The sequence below is a fragment of the Podarcis muralis genome, chromosome 3, assembly GCF_964188315.1.
Source record: "Podarcis muralis chromosome 3, rPodMur119.hap1.1, whole genome shotgun sequence".
Taxonomy (NCBI): domain Eukaryota; kingdom Metazoa; phylum Chordata; class Lepidosauria; order Squamata; family Lacertidae; genus Podarcis; species Podarcis muralis.
The window spans coordinates 70,310,705-70,327,300 of record NC_135657.1 but is presented as its reverse complement, the minus strand read 5'-3'; the positions used below and the strand labels follow the sequence as shown (position 1 = coordinate 70,327,300).

The window sequence follows — 16,596 nt, the reverse complement described above, 5'->3', positions numbered from 1 at the left end:
TGAGACCTCTGTGTTTTATATGAACAGTCAATTATATAACTCCCACAGTATCTCCATCATCAAGAAGGTATGGTAAAATTAGTTTGCCCTTTAATCTGGTATTTAAAACAAACAAATGTGAAATTCTCTTTACCATCAAGGTAAAGAAACAATATTAATAGAAAACTATTTAAAAAGAATGAAAAAGAGCAAATGTCTCTACTGTTCTAAGCTGAGAACTGCCAAAAAAAAGTCTTGAGTCAACTTTTCTAGAGGGGTTATGAACTGCTATCCTTCAAGGGATAAAAACAGCCTAATCAAAATATTTGAAGGTACACACGATATTCCACTTGTTGTACAGACGTTGCAAATAGGCACACAGCACTTCAAAAGCTGTTCCCCAGGTAACTTTGAATGTCCACCACAAATATATTAGAAATTGGTGTGCTTTCTTCATTCAATGAAGCCTTCAGCAGTTAAGTCTTCAGAAATACAAATAAATTGTAACGATATTCTTTGGCATGGTTTCATGTGGCCAAGTGGCATTTTCCCCAAATGGTGGAGAACTTTATAGGAAAAATAAAAGTAGCAGGTTGTTACTTCCAAGTTGTTTCCTAAGCCAGACGGAGCAGCGGATTCCCAAAAAAAGAGAAAGAAAAAATTAATTTCCTTACCTGTAATTTTGTCTTCTCTGAACAGGAATCCGCTGCTTCGCCAGGACCCACCCAGTGTTGGTTGCTCTCAGCAACTCTTTAGTACTCTGGTTTCCTGGATTTAGTCAATGCCATTCTCATCAGAAGTTTTCTAGTCAGAGAGAGAGAGAATTGCAAATGTACTCTGCCTAGTACACATTTTCCTTGAGAATGTATTCCAGCCAGATGTTTCAAAATTTTGTTTCCTTGGTAACATTCAGACTTTGAGGTTTTGGCTATTGACCTGAAGAAAGACACACCTGAAGTTCCACAGGCCGTAATCAGAGTTTGCTAAAAAACTGGCCGGGAACTTTCCAAACCAGGGGAAAATAAGGACTTTCCCATTGAGAGAAGACATGTAAAGAGGCCAGTTTTTATATCTGTTTATGTCTGTACCACTACAAGATATGAGTTTTGCCATAAAGTTCTTTTTTAAAAAAACTTCTTCCTACTTAAGACAGTGTATGTTTTAATTTGTATTGCAAGATCATTTAAACCTTAGAGTATTTTCTAATAAACATTGAAATGCAGTTTGGGAATATTAAAACTCCAGGAAGATTGATGTGAGAGGCCTGTATAAGAGAGACTTGCATAAAGAACCTTATAATATAGATATATCTGTTGTGAGCAGGAAAAACAGACTTTTCCAAGAAATCAAAACCATTTAAACATAGGAAGAGAAGGTAGGGAAACTTGGATTTGAAAATGTTTAAATAAAAGTTTCAGAGGATGAAAAAGCAGGGTCTACAGATGCCCTACCTTTTAACAATGTTCACCACTTCCTGGAAAAGTGCTCTCTCATCAGCAGCATATTTGACTTCCAATCCTGAGATGCCAGATCTGGTAAGCAAAGGTGCATGTTCTCTGTTACCTGAAAAGCAAATTAAATACATATTTCTAGTAAAATACCACCATGTTGTTGTTTTTAATAAAAAACACACATTAAAATTAAGCCATGATTTTTCATTGTTCAAGTCCCCTGCCACTACTGCTCATTGCAGACAATGAATAGTTGGTGGAGATTTCGTATTTGAACAAACTGTGGGAAAGCATGCACATGCTTTTGCATTTTATAGAGCTCTGATTTAAGTAATTATCTTTTGTTCAAGTGTTTATGACCTTTCATCAGCATAAATGTGGTACAATAAAGTGTGGCACCTCCCAAGCTTACTTCTAAATTTTGGAGAAAAAGATTTAGCTTTTACCACTCAACAGAGTGATAATAAATAAAGGCTCTGTCCACACATTATGGTAAACCATACTCAGTGGTTTACAGGGGAACATTATTACAGAAAATGGTTTACCAAGATGTGCAAACCAAGCCAGCCTCATTTGAAATGTGATTCAGAAGAAATTTTCTATATTTTTTTCCAATCAGTTCATGAGAGCTTGGCCTTTAAAAACAACTAACAAATAGATGTTTTAAATGAATGCAATTTTCAGTAGTCCTCAGTTTCTAATATGCTTGATCCAAAGAATGGAAACATTTTACATCCACAACAGTATGACTACTTATGTTTAATGAACATTATAAGAGCTGTGCTACATCACCTTAATCATTCTGCAAATAATTTTTAAAAACTTAATATTTTATGCAGACATTTACAACAAGTACAAAATTCTGGTTGCCTCAGGTATTAGATGCATGGGAGGGCATCTCTTGGAAGTGACACTCAGGCTATGATGGAGAACATTAAGAGCAGCAGTTGCCAGTCACGAAGGTGGCACGGTGGGCAAGGAGCTAACTATGCTGGGCTCTGAGGGAGCTGTTCTGCACTCTACTGCCTGCGCATGGGATAAGTAGGACTACATCAAATATTAAAACTGTCAAAAATGCATTAGTTATTGGATTCAAACAATCATCAGAATAAATCTTATCACTTAACCATTTCAAATAGATGTGAGTTTTAAAAACAGCAAAGCAAGACTGAAAAAGATTAGTGGCCTTAAACCAAAATCTAGACAGGACAATATAGAAGTGATAGATTAACCATAAGCTAGGCATTACTTTATTCACTGATGTATCAAATAAACCAAGAGACTCTTCATTGAAAAATGCCAGCACTCAATACTAATAAATAAAGAACTCTGCAACATTAAATGGGGAAATTCTGTCTTTACATTCTAGTCTTATTCATAAATTCTTTTTCAGAATCCGTCAAGTTAGCCTCCAGGAAGTCAGGAAAATTTAGTACAATGATCTATTGCTTTAGAAAGTAAAAAATTGAAGAAAATAAGATAAGAACAGGAAATTAATATTCTTAACATCTAGAAATAAAAGTGGATGAAAGATAGAAGTTTTGTCATAATGCTAATTTCTTATTTTTCTCAGAACCTTAAAGCTAGGCAGCATGAAGTTGTTTAATGATAAATCATCTCACAGAGTTTAACATTTTACCCTCAATATCAAATCTGTTTTTTGTTTACTAGCCTAAACCAGTGGTACTCAACCTTTAACAGCTGGAGAGCCACTTCACCATTAACTGTTGTTGCAGAGCATAACGTCAAGTACCAACATTGCAACCTTGCATCATGATGTTACATTAATTTGTGATGATGCCATGCCACCACAAATATCATATGTTACAAGACATTTTGTAATCTTCAGTTTCTATTAGCTGCTGGGAAAAAGAGGGAGGTTTCCCCATTCTCCCCCCATGGCTGCTGGGTTGGAGGCAATTTCTATTCTTACCTGTGGGGAGATCCCAGCAGCTCCTTCGCTTTCCTCCTATGGGAGGAGGTACTTCAGTGACTCCCACACTGCCGGTCCTTTGGTCAGTGCTCCCCGCGCTGCCTGATAGAATGGAGCGCCGATCAGATGCCTACACTGCGAGAGCCGCCTGTAGGGCCTCAAGAGCATCCGGCTCTAGAGCCACAGGTTGAGTATCACTGGTCTAAACAAAGCCAAAAAGGTACAATACAATAAGGGCCCTGTTTAGACCCTACAAAGATCAGAGAAAACCACACAACAACCCTTATGCAATATTTAACAAAATCAACTTGCTATTTCTACTAAAATCAATTTTGACAGATTACCAAAGTTGCTGTTCTCGAACAGTCCCAATGCAAACTAAAAGGAACTGGTCCAGCACAAGGGTTTTGAGCACTTCCTTCTAAGACATGTTTTCCTGTTTATATCTTCTGGACTTCTGCAGGAGCATGCCGTGAAATATTAAACTTTGGTTTAATATATTATTAATTGGTATTTAAAAGCATTATACCCCTTGCAAATGTGCACAAGAAGATATAAGGTAGAAACCATTACTATGCTTCTCATGATTGGACAGTGAGATGACATAAATTTAAACAACACTAGCAAAGATCCTTCAAAGCCACATTTTCTCATATTGTTCATTAATACCCAAATATGATAACATTCAAACACTGAAGTGAATTCCTAAAATAAAATTGAAATAAGAACCTTGGCTTGAGATTGTTCTTGTTCTGTCTTTATCAATCACTATAGCACCAGTGATTTCCATTTTATCAGTATTTGGCAACGGTGTGTCAGATGATATGCAGTAGAATAGAGCACAGATAGGATCAAATTCAGGATCTGCCTCCAAGTCTCTTCTTGTTCGCGCATGTAACTCTACACTGAGAAGTGTAAGATGTTGAACCTACAGCAAAAAGTATACATTGTTATCTTCTTTTAAGATACCTTTGAATCAAATCAAATACAAAACTATCAATTTATTTTACATGCTGGTCAATAAAAATAACCTCACGTTTGCTTGTGGAAATTGAGAAAAATATAGAGTATGCTTTGTGATAATTATAATAACTGGGATTAAATGAAAGAAGTATAGGAAATCTAGACTGTTGCTCCCTACTATTGAAGATTTATGCATTTTTTAAAAGTACCAATCTGCAGCAGGTATCTGATACTTAGAAGCCATGTATTTTATACACTGCATTAAGTTTTGTTAGTACTGTATTTCAAACAGCTTGTGTCATTCCCTATCTTCACACTTCCTGAGGATTTTTTTTTAGCAGGATGCCAAAACCAAATATTAATATTCAAATGCAATCACTACCAAACAAGCATCCATATAAGAAATTACAGTCAAGATACCCAGAAACTCCCACATCAGCTAATTTTTAATCACTATGTAAACAGAGTAAGAATTGCCCAATTATACAATGTACCATAATAATACATATTTTTACCTAATTCAGGATATGACCAGTGTGCAAAAGGAAACATGACACATAGCACCCACCCTGCTTGAATGGCTCTGAAATTTAGACTTCACATTAAATTTATTTTAAAGGCAGGTGGTTACATTCACAATACACAAAGCATACCAAAATATAACTCAACAGAAAAAAAATATACATGGATTATTTGAATGTGAAATCCAAAGAAAATACATATTAAATGAGTTACCGGTATACCTAATTAGTTTTGACACAAAGTAAGGGGAATATAAAAGAGAAGACTGCAGATAATCAGGAGGGTTACTTCTGTGAGTTGGCATGTTTTCCATTAATCTGCCCTTCATTCCATCTGCAAGTCCTTTCCCTCTCTTCCTCTAAACTCGAGGATAAGCTTGGAGAATACCATGACATCAACTGCCAGATACCTCCATGTATCTCTAACACATTGTATGCTTTATGGATTTTAAATGCAAGCTGCTTGGGGAGCCAACTGCGGCTGAAAAGCAGGCAGTAAATTATTTTATCAGATCAAGTTATTAACTTTCCGCAAGCTGAAAAAATCTTAATGCTTATCAAGCACAGGTCATCAGTGCAAGAGATAATGTAACGTAGCCTTTGCCAATCTGGTGCTTTCCATATATTTTGGACTACCACCAACCACAGTCAGCACAGGCTGGGACCAGATTGGCAAAGGCTGATGTAATGTAATAAACAAAAGCATAGGGCAAGCAAAGTTACAAGCAAAGATCTGTTATTCCAGATTGTATTTAGATTAGAAACCAAGAACCTCAAAGTCTCGTTACCATCAAAGAGGATATTGTGTTCTATATCCAGGCTGCCTACACCTGCTATATCTGCTACTCTTAGAACAATTTCCAGGGCTATGTTAAATGCTTCACTTTTTAAATGACTGCAATATTTTTAGATAGCTAAAAAAGAAACAGCTGCAGGAAGGTTGCTTTCCTCCTTCCCTTCAGAAAGAACTCTTGCTGTAATTGCCAGTTGTCCCATGACTTTAGAAGTGATGAGAATGCTTCTGCCACCAGCCAGAGGCCTAGAGGATCTGTGACGTAAACAAGGCTTGTTGAGGCTACGAGTTTGCACGTAGGGAGATTACTCAGTGTCCATCCAACACACCTACCTTGGTTGTTGCGATGCCAGGGAGGGAAAGTGTGAGACCTGGGATTTCCAAATCTCATGGGGACAAAGTCTCACAGAAGCCAGGTTTCCTGGGTCTTATGAGTGAGATTTGCAGGCCTACATAAGGCTCTGCATATATCTACCTCAGTCAGGGCCAGACAGACAGTACAACTCATCCACTCTGGGCTTGGCACAAGTTTACCCCAGGTCACAACTGGTTACTCATTTGAGGGTTCAAGAAGCATGTTTTTAATGGCTCCAGATAAGCTGTGAAAAAGCACTTTTTTTGCCTTCCTTGGGTATTCCATTTTGTGTTACACATAAGCTACATGCATTACTTTGACACAACTTTACTTCTGTTACATTTGATATATATTGACCATTTTACTCTAAGATTTGCCTATCTCCTTATCTACAAAGAGCCACTGGGTAGCTGCACCACTTCTATACAAGCAAAGAAAGATCAGCTGGGTCCAGTTCACAACTTCATCCTGGCATTACCAAACCTCCTCCTCTCTCTTTTCCTTTCCTTTCCTTTCCCTTTCCTTCCATCACATATCTTGCCTTTTTAGTTTGCTAGTCTGATGACAAGACATGCCATTGTTTTACTGATGTGAGCAGTTTTGGGAGACAGTATTTGTTTGAAGAGCCGGATAAAAATATAATACAGGCAACCCCCTATTTACATGTGGGTTATGTTCCGAGGCACCACAAGGGTCAGTGAACTCACATAAAATTGAAACTCATTGAAAAAGCCTGCAAACACCCCATTCCACCCCTTTGGTGATGGTTCAGTGACGTCTTTATGCTGTTTCTGGATCACTTCTAAGTTTGGCACAATGCACATATTCACAATCATGGACATACTGAACGTGAGTAAATGGAAGGCTGCCTGTACGATATAATAAATAAATCCAGTGGACAAGCAGTCATATACTAAAATTCTTAAATCCTGGATGTATTTAAATTAGAAATCAAGAATCTCACTTTTTGGTTACTGCCACAGCAGCAACTGCCCACTGCCACAGCAGTTTGAGTAAAACACAAACCCTCTTAAATGCTAAATCTGACTGATGAAAGAAATACTCCACCTTTCCCCCTGACAGGACTCAAGGCAGCTTACAGATAAAACCAGGAATTGCTAAAAACATAGAAAAAACAAATGCAACCATAGGTAAAGCATCTTCAATAATACTGTAAATTACCTCATGTAAAGCCTTTGCTTCCTGAAGATTTTGTACACTTATTTTAAAACCATATGAGTTGTTTAATGATGGTCCTTCAATCTGAGAAGTCTCTTTCTTTGGGGCATTTAAAGGAGTGAATCGGTTCTGTAAAAATAAAACATTGACAATAATAAACTTTTCACTGATTAAGGCCTTAACTCTACCAAGTATAATTATTGAACAAATTCAATTATTGGGATTACTCATTATTTGGATTACTCATTTTCTTCAGTTGCTAACACTAATAAAATATATTAACTCATACCCATTTCCAGGAACAGAAGCCCTGCCATATCAAACTTCTATTCTATTTACATGCACATGCATGAGAACTATTTCACTGTAGCGTTAGACACACCACTAAGAGTGTGTCTAAATGGAGCAACCATATGGGTATGGCAAATCTTGTAAGGTTGCGCACCAACTGTTTCCTAACTTCTGGCTAGGCAATAAAAGGCTGGAGGAGGGAAGCAACTAACTCTATCAACATGATTCCAGTATTCACACATGCATATCAGTCACATGGAATTGCACCACAGGACCAAGGGGTCCTTTGCTGCTGCAGGTGTATAGGAATGGGTCCCCTAGTCTGACTAGATTAGGTTCTAGGTGCCCGGCATGCATTCTAAATGTATTTAGCACTAAGGAAAGTCAAACTAATACTGACTTTGACTTGGGGGGGGGGGGGAATCAACATTATTCACAATCAGGATCATTTTGTTACCTACAGATAAGTACCAAAGAGTTAAAGGTACTTTTCTGGCACAGAATGCAATTTCTGCTAACAGAAGGACTGTTTTATAAAACATGCTAGAGCCCTGCAGTATTCAAATATATCCAAACCAGTATTATGAATTGAGTCCAGAAATAAAGTGGGAGCTACTGATTTTCTTTTAACAGCAGACTGATGTGTTCACAATGGTCAGATGCAGTTAATCGCTTGCTGTGTTCTGAATCAGTTGATATCAAGACACTTTTCAGTGCAAATATTATGATGCAATTTCAATTAAGAAAAATTAGAAGTATAATTATTGTACAGAAGTATCCTTACCGGAATATAAAGAGGTAAAATATTTTTACTTCGGAACTCAGAAAATAACTAAAATTGAGCCTAATAAAAATGCATCCAATCCCATTTTTACCTTGACTTGAGTTCTTAAAAGTACTTTTCGAAAAGCATCAACATTCCTTCCCCTTCTAGGATTCAATTTCTGAATGTTTGGTCCTGGGGTGAAGGAAAGAGAAGAAAGTAATGAGTGACTACCACAACAAAAATACACTAAAGCATCCTTTAGTATTACTGAATTAATTTTTCAAAAGCTACAAAATGTTAAGTACAATATCAAGGCATAGAATGGTCTGACACTGCAGCATCTTATACTGCTGGTCCTAAACGTTATCCCAAGTATAAAAACTAATCTTCATTTCCTTGGTCATGCTAATTACATATTATTGAAAAAAATCAAGTTATTCTGGTTAAGGCTATTTTCTATTAGTAAACCTTAAACTACTTGTCTAATAGTACTTCCATAAGTGGTTTCAAGCTTATATTGCCTATCTTCTATTACATAAGTACATATATGTTTGCATAATTTTACTTTCAATTTCTGCAAACCACTCCTTTCATAATCTTACCTGGTAATAATGGAGTGAATCCAGGTGTTTCAGTTATTCCTCCTTTACACATTTCCTCTCTAAGGGGTGTACTATGCAGGCAAGCAGTTTCAGAATTACTATTGCATCCTTTGTTCACAAATGGGGAGACAGTGAAGGGTATCTTGCTTTCCTCTTTGACAAGCTTCTGTTCTCCATCTGTTAATGTTTCATTTTCTTCTAGAGAGGATAAAATATCCTCTGAATCTTCTGAGGAAGATTGTTTGGAATCTGGGGATGTTACTTGTTGCCAAGGAGGAAGCACTGAGGAATCAGGGGAGCTATAATCAACATAATTCTCCTCATCCCTGTCTGTTTCTATTGCTGCAGTGTCAAGCAGCCCAGTCTTACTCATTTCAGGGATATCTGTATCATGCTTTTCCATGGTTTGTGTTGGCACTGGATTTGAGGATGAAAAACAAGTACCTTCTGATCCTACAACACTTTTGCTTGGCGAGATAGAATTCTCAACTGCCTTGGCCATTTGATAACACATGTTTTTTGGCAAAGACGTGCAGTTCAAACTCTCATCAACCTTTTCCACATCAATCGATTTGGTAATCATTCTTTTCCTAAAGTGTTCATAATCTTCTTTTGCCTGCAGCCATGACTGAACTTGCTGGCAACTTGGTGCACATTTGCAAGGCATGATCACTATCTTTTTGTCTTCACTAGTTTTACGGTTATTTCTTTGCTTTTTGTCAGTAGTGGATTGGCTACTGCGAAGCGGAGAGCCTGGTCTAGGGCTTTGTGCCATTGCCAAAAATGCAGTCTTCCATAGTCGTAGCCCTTCCAATGAGAAGTCTCCCTCAAACTCAAGTAGGTCATTTGGAAGTCTGGTTTCTACTGTAAGCAGTCGTCCTCCAATTTCTCTGTGAAGATATTATTTTCAGTTAACAATAAATTTATCTTAATAGAAGGAAAGAACTGTCAGGAAAAAAGATTCCATCACATAATATCAACTCTTGTATTTGTCAATATCCAAATTAGGTCATCAACATTTCAAAGAAGAAGCAGATATTTAAAGTTTTGATTCACATTTCAATACTTCCCATAGCAATAGCTAATGACTATGAATTGTATTCAGTATTGCATGAGCAGGAGGAATTTGCACAATAGATATTTTCCTTTGCCTTTATAAGTCCTTCTGCTCAATCTTGGGCGATACCTCCTGCCAACTTCAGCCTTGTGTAATACAGTATGTCATGCCCCCACCCTCTGGAGAGGTTTTACAAGATAGATAATGGAAGCAGGAGGGGAATGGTAAGACTGACTGTTAAAGTTTGTTTTCTACACCTGCAACATTGAATACAACCTTATGTTAAATTCTTCAAGGTGCCCAGAATTTATGAATCTGCAAAGATAAAGCAGAATATTTTCTTTTTATAGAATCTTAGGATTTCCCAAACTTGGGTTTTCAGCTCTTTTTGGACTACAATTCCCACCATGGCTGACCACTAGTCCTGCTAGCTAGGGATGATGGAAGTTGTAGTCTATAAACAGTTGGAGAGCCAAGTTTTGGAAACCCTGTTGTAGATTAATGAGAACAGGAGAGAATGCTACATTAAAGCTACAACTAATTTTTCCATGACTATATAAATTATGTAAAAGCCAACTAAAAATACATAGGTATAAAATAGAAAAATGTGACTACAGTCCACTGGTATTACCACATTACCTTGGCTTTTCTGGTGCATCAGAAGGGTTGCTGCAAAATGGTTCCTGATAAATTGCTTCTGCAAGATCGTGATCCAGTAAAGTTGACATAATTTCTTCACGACTTGGAGGTGACATGAGAGGCTTAAGGATGTGAGCAGCACGAGGTGTAGAACTTCCATTTTTTGACTGTGAGGGGGAATTTGTAGATCTTGGTGAACTATCTGGGGTTGGTGTTAATCCCTCATTGTTTCTTGAAATATATAGCTCTAAATCTTCAGAAGCTGCATCCATAAGTTCACCATCCGGTGATGATAAAATGGAAGAAAAAGATATACTAATTGAATCAAGTGACTGAACAGGTTCAAAAGTGGCTTCCTTTCTAAAGTGGTTTTGACTCCAATCACTATTTGGCGATGAAAGGTTAAGAAAAATTCCTTTCTTCACTGCATTTCTCTCCAACTGAAATTGTTCCTTTTGGCACATCTCTGCCTGTTGCACATCTAGTGGTAAGCTAGGTTCAGATGTTGATGTAATAATGTTATTTTTCCACTGGCTGTGGAGATGGTTTTCATTCGTATCTGGGCACCTTTTATCAAAAAGCTGAGGACTTAGTGGACCAGATCTTAACCAAGCTGTGGGGTCTGAAGAATAATGGTTTTCTTCCTTAGAAATTTTGCTATTGTGACTTAAAAGATCCATTTCTGCTGCTTGACCTGGAAAAAGGTCCTGAGTTACATCGCTCAGAAACTTCTGTGGTAGATTTTGATCTGCTGGGACGAACTGACTTGCAGAATAAAAGCTGCAAAATCCAGTCTGTCCTATAGTATTAATATCAAAATTGTAATTATGATCAGGTGACAGGCTGTCTTCAAGTGAGTAGCAACTTTCAAAACCTGGATCTGAACCAAAAACCGGGCTATCAACAGATAACACATGGCCCGCCTTACTGTTTTGCTGCTTTGCAGAATCTTTTAAAAGCTTGAGATTTTTTCCTTGAGATTTTTTCTCCCTAGATGTACGAGGATTTCTTGGGGATGCAACTGAACGTGATTTTTTAACTGACTTGTTTTGATCAAGAGGGTAGGAAGCACTTCTGTTCAACTGAGTTTTAAATGATAACTGCTCATGCATGTTGTTTAGATGTGCTTTTTGTTGTCTTTTTTGAAGTAATTCCTTAAGAACAGCTAAGCCAGAATGTCCTTCACTGAATGCTGAAGGTGTTACCAGTGTCTTGCCTTTACACTGGGAATCAGCTTTGGTTTGAGAGGTTGTTTCTGACAGACCCTTTTGTTTTGTATTTTTTTCAGGGTTAAAATGTGACATATCCAAAATAAATCCTCTTTGTTTCTGTTCCCATCCCAGCTTTTTAACTGGACTTCTCAAAGAAGCTACAAAGCATTTTTTTGGCAACTGAAAAGATCCATGGCTTTCCTCAGAAGTTTTAAAAAAAGAAGAAATATGCTCAGCATTTTTTGTTGATTCTGGAAGATAAACGATCTGCTGCTGATTATCTTTACAATGCAAAAGTTTACTAGGATGAATCTGATCAATCTTCATTGCGTCTGAAGGAATATAATTTTCATTTACATTTCCAACGGGGGATAAAAGTCTGCACTGCGAATTTGTAACCTCTTCAGCCTTTTTATGCATTATATCTTTAGAACTGTATGCATTCAGTGCTACCTGAGATACATGGTGAGACTGGTCAAATAAATTATTTTGAATTGGTTCTTTTGTCCTAAATATACCACTTTGACTAGTAGCTCTTTGGAAATTCATTTTGGCTTTTTCCTTTCCAGACACCACAGAAGTTATGGCTGGATGATGGTCCTCCTGTGTCAGGAGGGAACCTTGAGATCCTACAGGCTTTTCATTTTCCAAGAGTGAATGGAAATATATCAATGGATTTACTTGGGCATGAGCTGTCAATGGCAGTTGTGCTGATGGTAGATGCCCTGTTGAACAGCCAGTTGCTTGGATATCTTTTTGGGTACAAAGTGGCTGCGAGTTTCCCAAGCTGTGAGCATTCTCAGGTAAATCATGGTGGTTCAGCACAAGTTTAACCTCAGTTGAAGGAGGAATACTACTTTTTTCATCTGTTACTGTCATCAACTTTGACACTTTTTCTATTTTATGTTTTTGTTTTGCTCTAGGCTTTCTCTTCACCTCATTTCCGGTTTTGTTAGTCAGATTATTCCTAATCTTTTTATTAACTCTAACAGTAGTATTAACAAATTGCTTTTTACATTTTTTAGTCTGAGCTTTTGCTTGACTATGTTTTCCTGCATGGGTATTAACAGTCTTAGTGCTATATGTGGTAGCATTTTTAAACACTAATGTTTCTTTTTCTAGATTATTAATAATTTCTTCTGCATTTGGGTCAGTGGGAGACCAACAGCGAGGTGGGGATACATTAACTGGACTTGCACTTCTTTCTGACAGAAATCCTAATTTAGACATAACATCGCTATAGTTCAAGTCACAGTCTTCAGCTTCAGTGCTATATGATGGTAGAGGGGGAGACAGAAAAGCAGAGGTTCTTCTTCTGAAATATAGGGTTCTTTTAATATTTTTAGTGTTCATGCTTTGCAGTTTTCCAACCTTTTTCTTGGTTGACTTGCATTTTGCTTTTCTTTTGTGACCTTTCTTTGGCATTAATGGATAAATAGGATATTTGGTTGCAGGAGAATCAGGAACTTTTGGCCAAAAGTCCTTTAAAGGTGCAAGTTTTTTATATAGATTCATTTTTTCCTCTGTAAGTGTAACTTGCTCCTCACTAGAATCTATTTTTCCTAGTTTAACAAGCATATTTTTCCTCCCTCTGAACCTATTTATAATAATATATTTTATAATAACAGGTGGTAATTTTTGAGAAAGTTTTCTTCGTTTCCGACATTTTTTTGACCCATCAATATTTTCATCATTTTCCAAAGAATGAGGTAGGCTAATTTTTGAATTATGCACACCAAAGCTAGATTCGCTGTCTTCGGTTTCATAATTTATCTTGCGTTTAGCTCTGAGTGTGTATTTATTTCCACATAGCCCAAACGCCTGCTCAGATTCTCGAGCACCATCAGCTCCATCTTCAAAATGGCAGTCAACACAATTACTTGTATCCATAGGCAATTTATTTTCTGAAGCACCAGGAGAAACTTGAATGATATCATTTGGTAACAAACTGTCTTTATCAGGAATGTTATTACTAGCATTACCTTGTACATAGCAGCTCTCTTTTGTTGAAGCAATATCGCTGCTAGTTGTAGATGGCTGATTGCTAAGAATTACTTTCTTTTTATTTAGTTTTAACCTAGATTGTTTCTTGCCTTTTTTCAATTTGTATGTAACAGGACCTAATTTTTGTGGCTGACTGAGACAATTAGAAAGAACAACACTAGGAAAGAACATGTAATGCGCTGCTTGTTGATTAACATTTGTTTTTTCAGCTTTATGCTCCTGAAATTCTTCATATCTAATTTTAAGGTTATTAAGGCCATCTCCATCAGTGCTACCTTCAGCAGAATAAATACTAGTTCGATTACCCTCTGAGCAAGACACCATTTCACAGTTTTCTGGTGCTGGGAAGAGGTTATCTGTATTTGTGTTGCTGGCTTTTTTATTTGCTTCATAGGATGCTTTATTTTTGGAGTGGACCAAATCTGAAAAGTTTGAATTTTGAACCAAAATACTTTCACCCATTTGGTGGTTCATATGCAGAGATACATCCTTTGTAGTTTTTCTTATTCCAGTGTACTTTCTGTGAGGCAAATGTCGACTTACTGAGGAAATGTCTTCATAAACTGTTTCACAAGAAGCAGGGAATATTTCACTTTTATTATTTTCTGTGTGTGAATTTTCAGAATGGAGAATATTATTGAAGGACGTTGGGTATTTCACATTGTAAGTGCTTTCTTTTGTAAGAGAATGGACTGACAATTCAGGTCTTATGTCTCCTTTGTTTGGCTGAGGAAGCCCTTCTAAGTCATCATTGTTCAACATATGAGAAGAAAGGGCACTTGTGTGTTTACACTGAAAGGTAATCTTAGCAGAAGAAGGTGGTTCCAGAGTAGCAGCATCTTTATGAAAAATCGAAGACTTTACAGATGTTTTGCTTGTTGCAATTATGGAGGTTCGAGAATTCTCATTGTTCAACGGATTGTCTAGAATGGGATAGATACAACACATGCAATTTTCACTATTCATCTATTTTTTTAAGATCAGCTATTTTAAAGATTAGTCAGTCACTTAAGAATTAGGTAAAATAGCAACTGCTAAGAGACCCAATTTCTCTAGCTCTTCCTTAATCTTACATTCCACCATTCCTCTGAAACTCACTTTTGGTAGTTTTTCAATCTTATTAGAAAAATACCACCCTCAAATATTTTATTGCTGTATTTTTAATCTGGAATTTAGTTACGCCCTACAATCTATATCTCAAAGACAATTGAAGTCAGGCTTCCCTTGTCTCTTAAGATGCTTTTAAAGTGTGCTATGTTTCTGTTTTTCTAGGATTTTATTGCATTATATGGTTTTCTTGTATTTTTGTTTAATTGTTATATATATGTTTGTTATTGTAATGGCCCAAACCTAGAACATATTAAGCCAACATGTAGTCACTTACCTTCTTTTATTTTTCTCACCAGTTACATTGTGGCGATTAATATTTTTTTCTCCTTACTGCTAGACTCCACTTAATCCCTGCCATCTGACTATTCTACTTGTGCCCGCGCCCCGCACTTCATCTCTGCAGCCACCATAGCACACCTTTATATTCTCCTGTAACAGCTAACCTTTCAGTAGCTACAGATGGATATGGGACAAAGCAGACTAGAATACTAAATTTAAAGTTAAAAACAAGGCACTAAAATTGTAGTGAAGCCATTTGTAAGTATTAACAAATAGTAATGCTTGTTTGAAGGATTATTTATCAGGCTACACTTAGTCACTTTAAATAGCACTGAATAAACAGGATTATTGCCCCTTTAGACATGTAAAACTGCAGTTTTATCTCCTAACCAAGCCTGGCCAGTTACCCTATCACTTTCTTTCTCCAATTCACACACAACTCCCATCACCTAGGACTTTACATGCAAGCTTCAACTTGGTCCTCAACTTGGTCCTGGAGTTCTTCACTTCTCTGCAGTCTTCAACCTGGCGCAGCAACAACTGCCATCTCAAGTTTACAATAAGCAGTTGTCACTTGATAGTACCTCTCTTTTCAGGACTGCCACAGAGCTTTGCTACCTTTTACTAGCCCTCCTTACCCAATCACTACAATTTGGGTGAAATTCAACCCTTATTGGTCTGTAATTATGAGCCAATAAAATGAGGAAGCATGTCAATGGTCCAATTAAATCTGGCCACCCTGTTGATGCCTGCGATACTCAGGCCTCTTGCCAACACTAGGTTGCAATGACAGTTTAACTGACACTTTGCTGCCTGCTAGTCTTTGATACAATGTATCCCCTCTATTCCTGGCAGAAACAAAGGCAGTTTAGTTCACATACTTCATCTTTCTGAAATTATAAAATAGCCTATAATTTTGCAGTTATCTTTTATAAATTGCTTAAAGTCTGTTTTGGCATTAAGTAGTATACAAATATATGAAATAAATAAATAATGACATGAAAAGTTTGTTATTCAATTTTACCTAGATCAGGAGTTCCCAACATTATGGGGCTTGAGGGCACATTTGGAAACTGATGTAGTTGCCATAAAATGGCTGTCATGAGGGGCCTGGCTAGTTGCAAAGAAGTTTAGTGTCTGCTTAGAATAAAATAATAATAAAATTGTAGAGTTGGAAGGGATCCTGAGAGTCATCTAGTTTACTACAGTCATACCTCGGGTTAAATTTGCTTCAAGTTGAGCGCGTTCAAGTTGCGCTCCGCGGCAACCCGGAGGTAACGGAGCGCGTTACTTCCGGGTTTCACCGCTTGCGCAGACGCTCAAAATGACATCACGCACATGTGCAGAAGTGGTGAAAAGCGACGCGTGTGCGCACAGACGTGCTGTCGCTAGATACGTTTACCTCTAGATGCGAATGGGGCTCTGGAACAGATCCTGTTTGTATCTAGAGGTACCACTGTATA

The 16,596-nt window shown here is 37.3% G+C and overlaps 1 protein-coding gene across 1 annotated transcript in view; it reads right to left on the bottom strand.

Annotated features, from left to right (window-relative positions):
- REV3L (REV3 like, DNA directed polymerase zeta catalytic subunit) overlaps nucleotides 1-16,596 on the bottom strand; it is a 59,846-nt gene that overhangs the window by 21,548 nt on the left and 21,702 nt on the right. The window contains exons 13-18 of the mRNA XM_028723189.2: nucleotides 10,530-14,667; nucleotides 8,834-9,723; nucleotides 8,341-8,423; nucleotides 7,178-7,303; nucleotides 4,093-4,291; nucleotides 1,431-1,542 (exon numbers count right to left, since the gene is read on the bottom strand). Of these exons, the coding sequence (XP_028579022.2) occupies nucleotides 1,431-1,542; nucleotides 4,093-4,291; nucleotides 7,178-7,303; nucleotides 8,341-8,423; nucleotides 8,834-9,723; nucleotides 10,530-14,667 (5,548 nt within the window). The remainder of the gene's footprint in view (nucleotides 1-1,430; nucleotides 1,543-4,092; nucleotides 4,292-7,177; nucleotides 7,304-8,340; nucleotides 8,424-8,833; nucleotides 9,724-10,529; nucleotides 14,668-16,596) is intronic.